The sequence below is a fragment of the Bactrocera neohumeralis genome, unplaced genomic scaffold (assembly GCF_024586455.1).
Source record: "Bactrocera neohumeralis isolate Rockhampton unplaced genomic scaffold, APGP_CSIRO_Bneo_wtdbg2-racon-allhic-juicebox.fasta_v2 ctg7078, whole genome shotgun sequence".
NCBI lineage: Eukaryota > Metazoa > Arthropoda > Insecta > Diptera > Tephritidae > Bactrocera > Bactrocera neohumeralis.
The window spans coordinates 1-3,808 of NW_026093894.1; the positions used below are offsets into that span (position 1 = coordinate 1).

Consider the following 3,808-nt stretch of genomic DNA (forward strand, 5'->3'; position numbering starts at 1 on the left):
AGTAAGTTGGGGTATTGTGATATGGGTGTGCAATGTGATATGCCAGTATATTTCGTAAACTATTCATGTTTTGACATGAATCTTTCCGAGAATACAAAAGCAACTGTAAAAAACTGTTGCTGCAAAGCTGCGCGTGCTACTGAACACTTCGTGTGCTCTCAGTGTGCCAAAAAGTTTATAGTAGTGCGGTCACCATTATTTCAACGGGCGTTTCGACAAAGGATTATTCAGAGTTTAATTCATATTTTAGAATTCTAGTAATTTTTTCTTGATCTTTCGTTAATATAATTAACCGTAATTCAGGTAATTTTTAGCCCAAATAAATATTTTTTTGTGAAACAAATATTTTATTATTTCAAACTCGAGTTTGGCTAATGTGATATAGTCAATGTTGTCCATTGTGATATAGTATATCATATTAAACAAACATAATATCATACAACGTATCTTGTAGGTAAAAGTAATACTCTTCTTAAATTATAGTTTTTCGCAATGCCGAAGAAAGGGGAAATTCGTAAGTGGAATGCAGAAAACATGAAAAAAGCCATACAGGCTGTAAGAGCCGAAAAGATGGGAATACTTCTGGCATCGAAAACGTATGGTGTCCCATTTGCAACCTTGCAAAGAGCTGCCCGCAGCGATAAAACAATCGACGAAATATTAGCTATTCCATTGGGACGTAGGCCGGTTTTTAACCGAGGTGTTGAATTAGAGCTGGTAAGATATTTGAGAGAAATGGAGGCAAAGTTTTGGGGGCTCACTCGAAGTGATGTGCGTTCGCTTGCATTTCAATTAGCAAAGCGAAATAATATTGAGAACCCATTTTCCATAATCAGGGAATGCGCCGGAAAAGATTGGTTGCGTAGCTTTCTAAATAGACATAAAACGGAAATAAGTTTACGCTCTGCCACAGGTACCTCAATCGAGAGAATCAAAGGATTCAATGTGGAAAATGTGAGCAAGTTCTATAATTTATTGGAGCAGGAGTTTGAGAAGCATAAATTTTCTGCAACTAGAATATGGAATGTTGATGAGACAGGAGTGTCTATCGTGCAAAGTAAGCAGCCAAAAATTTTAGCAGCAAAAGGCAAAAGGCAAATTGGTTGCATGACTTCAGCAGAAAGAGGATCTCTCATAACAGTTATAAGCTGCATGAGCGCAGGAGGAGCCTTTGTTCCACCATTTTTCATTTTTCCAAGAAAAAATCCCTCTCCGCTTTTAATGAAACATGCTCCCCCTGGTTCCGATTCTGCTTGTCACATATCGGGATGGATACAAATACCAATATTTACCGCGTGGTTTGATCACTTTTTGGGATTCACTAATCCATCAAAGGAGAACCCAATCTTGCTTATTTTAGATGGCCACTACAGTCATACGCGAAATGTTGATGTTTTGGATAAGGCTCGTCAAAATGGCGTCATTATCTTATCATTGCCACCTCATTGTACACACAAAATGCAACCCTTAGATAAAGCATTTATGGGTCCTCTTAAAACATATTACAATGACGAAATAAGACGATTTATGCGAGAGCAAGGCCGAAAGGTGACACAATTTGATGTAGTTGAGCTGTTTTCAAAGGCTTATCTGAAAGTTCAAACGGCACAGATAGCAATTAATGGGTTCAAATGCACTGGTATCTATCCCTTTGATAAAAATATTTTCCAGGAAAGTGATTTTATGGAGCAACGCCAAGAAAATCCGCTGAAAGATACTCAACCTATAGAAGATATATTTTTAGAAGAACCAGTGGCCAGCACAAGTAGGGCAGCGATGAAAAATTTCGTCACACCTTGGCAGATATCCCCACCACCTAAGCTAAAACTGTCTACCAGCTCCAGAGGCAAACGATCAGAATCGACAGTGTTAACAACATCACCATATAAAGCGCTTTTGGAGGAAAGCATCAGAAATGTTGAAAAGCGCAAGAAAAAAGGAAATGTAAAAGACATACCGCATTCACGTAAAACCAAAACACAACGGGCAACCAAAACTAGGGAAACTTCTTCGAGCGAGTCGGAAAAAAGCTTGCATCTTCCCAGTTCAGATGAGGAATGTTGGGCGGAAACACCACCTAGTAAGGATACTGCGTGCGCTTTTTGCAACAAAAACTTTGAGACGGATAAAGGAAGTATTGCTTGGGTACCATGTTTGCTATGCGACTTAGTTTGGGCACATAGCAAATGTCTCCCTAAGCGTCAAGCAATATTTGTTTGCGAGTCCTGCCAAACATTTTAAAATTAAAAAGGGTACACATTTTTTTGAATCCTTGATTGTTTCTATGTACATACTTGAATAGTCATGTTTTTTTTTATTCTTAATGAATTATATTACAACAATACAAAATGTCGCTTTTTTGTTTTTAATAAATGTATTATTTATCAATTCGTTCTTATTTTAGTTTTTTTAAGGAAAGCTTATAGGTAATGTGATATAGTATATCACTTTACCTGACATAGTATATCACATTACCCATACATTTTGGCGAAGTCGCTTTTTCGACCATCTATAGTTTAATTGAGTTATCTTTCAAAGTACTTGAGATACCGAAATATCCCTTTGAGATATATTGCGCAATGAAGCAAGGAATAGTATTGCATAATTTTTGTAAGTATTAGTTTATGAAATTTTAAGTAATAGTAGAAAAACTTATACCCATATCACAATACCCAAAAGTATAGTGGTAAGGTTTGCGTGGCCACAAGTGTAGTAGAATGCCGAAAATATCCGAAATTATGTTATGCTGCAGGTAATGATTTTCGTTAACTTAACAAGACGGCATTGATTCTTGCAAGTTACAAGTGTATAAACCTATCTTCCTTACTTGTTATGAACAAACCCGCATCGGAATATTAGTCACCCTGTAGTTGTCAGAAAGATTTCTGAAACATGCCGAAATGCAAAACCGCGAGTGCGAAAATGTTTAATAATAAAAATTTGTGCACTTTGTGGCTTGATTCATATAATTTTATATTGCTAAAACATATTTCTACATACTAACACGAATAATAAAGAAATCAAAACTAAATATAGCAACTACCATTAATTAAAAAAAATTGTTTACTAATAATTTTGCATGTATAAACTTTCTGCTTAATGAATTTGCAAAATACTAACACTTACGTATGAATAAATGCTTAGAATTGAACTTTACTTGCATGAAACTTAACATTTACACTCATGTGCGTATTTTAGCACTGCAAACTAACAAATATGCGCTCTTTACTTACTTTATTTGCATTTCTCTCTTCTTTTTTCTACTTGCAGATGTGTTAACAATTAGAATAAATAAATTAACACATGCAACGTATAGAAAAATCAAATGAAATTTGCGTATGATATGCAGCAAACCCACAAAGCTAAATTAATAACAATTAATTGAAGCACAAAAGTCAAAATATTCTACAAATAATAATTCATTAATATCTTTTTAGAAAAAAAAAAAACAAAAGCAAAATACTAAAAAATGCTGCGATTTCCACCGCCGTTCACGATTGTTTGCCAACCGCGCGCTACGCTTACAAATGCACATGTCACCGCATATGTCAGCAACAACACTTGTGAGGCGTTTGACCGCGTGTCAGACGTCATCGACATGCGAGCCGCACACAAATGTCTGGGATAAAATTATGTATTTGTAATTGTATTTAATATGAATTCAAGTAATGAGTAATGAGTAATGAGCAATAATTGCGAATAAATTAATTGAAAATTGTATACAACAAAAACTAATCAAGCAGTGACGACAACGCTACATATACGAGTTGCTTGGGGGCGGTTTTTGGCGGCGTGGTCGGTCATTTTG

At 35.6% G+C, this 3,808-nt stretch overlaps 1 protein-coding gene across 1 annotated transcript; it reads left to right on the forward strand.

Moving 5' to 3' along the window:
- Nucleotides 1-22: 22 nt before the first annotated feature.
- Nucleotides 23-2,668, forward strand: LOC126767492 (uncharacterized). The gene is made up of 2 exons (XM_050484982.1): nt 23-303; nt 484-2,668. Exon 2 carries the CDS (start codon nt 493-495, stop codon nt 2,239-2,241), a length of 1,749 nt encoding a protein of 582 aa, XP_050340939.1. The 5' UTR covers nt 23-303; nt 484-492; the 3' UTR covers nt 2,242-2,668.
- Nucleotides 2,669-3,808: the final 1,140 nt, after the last annotated feature.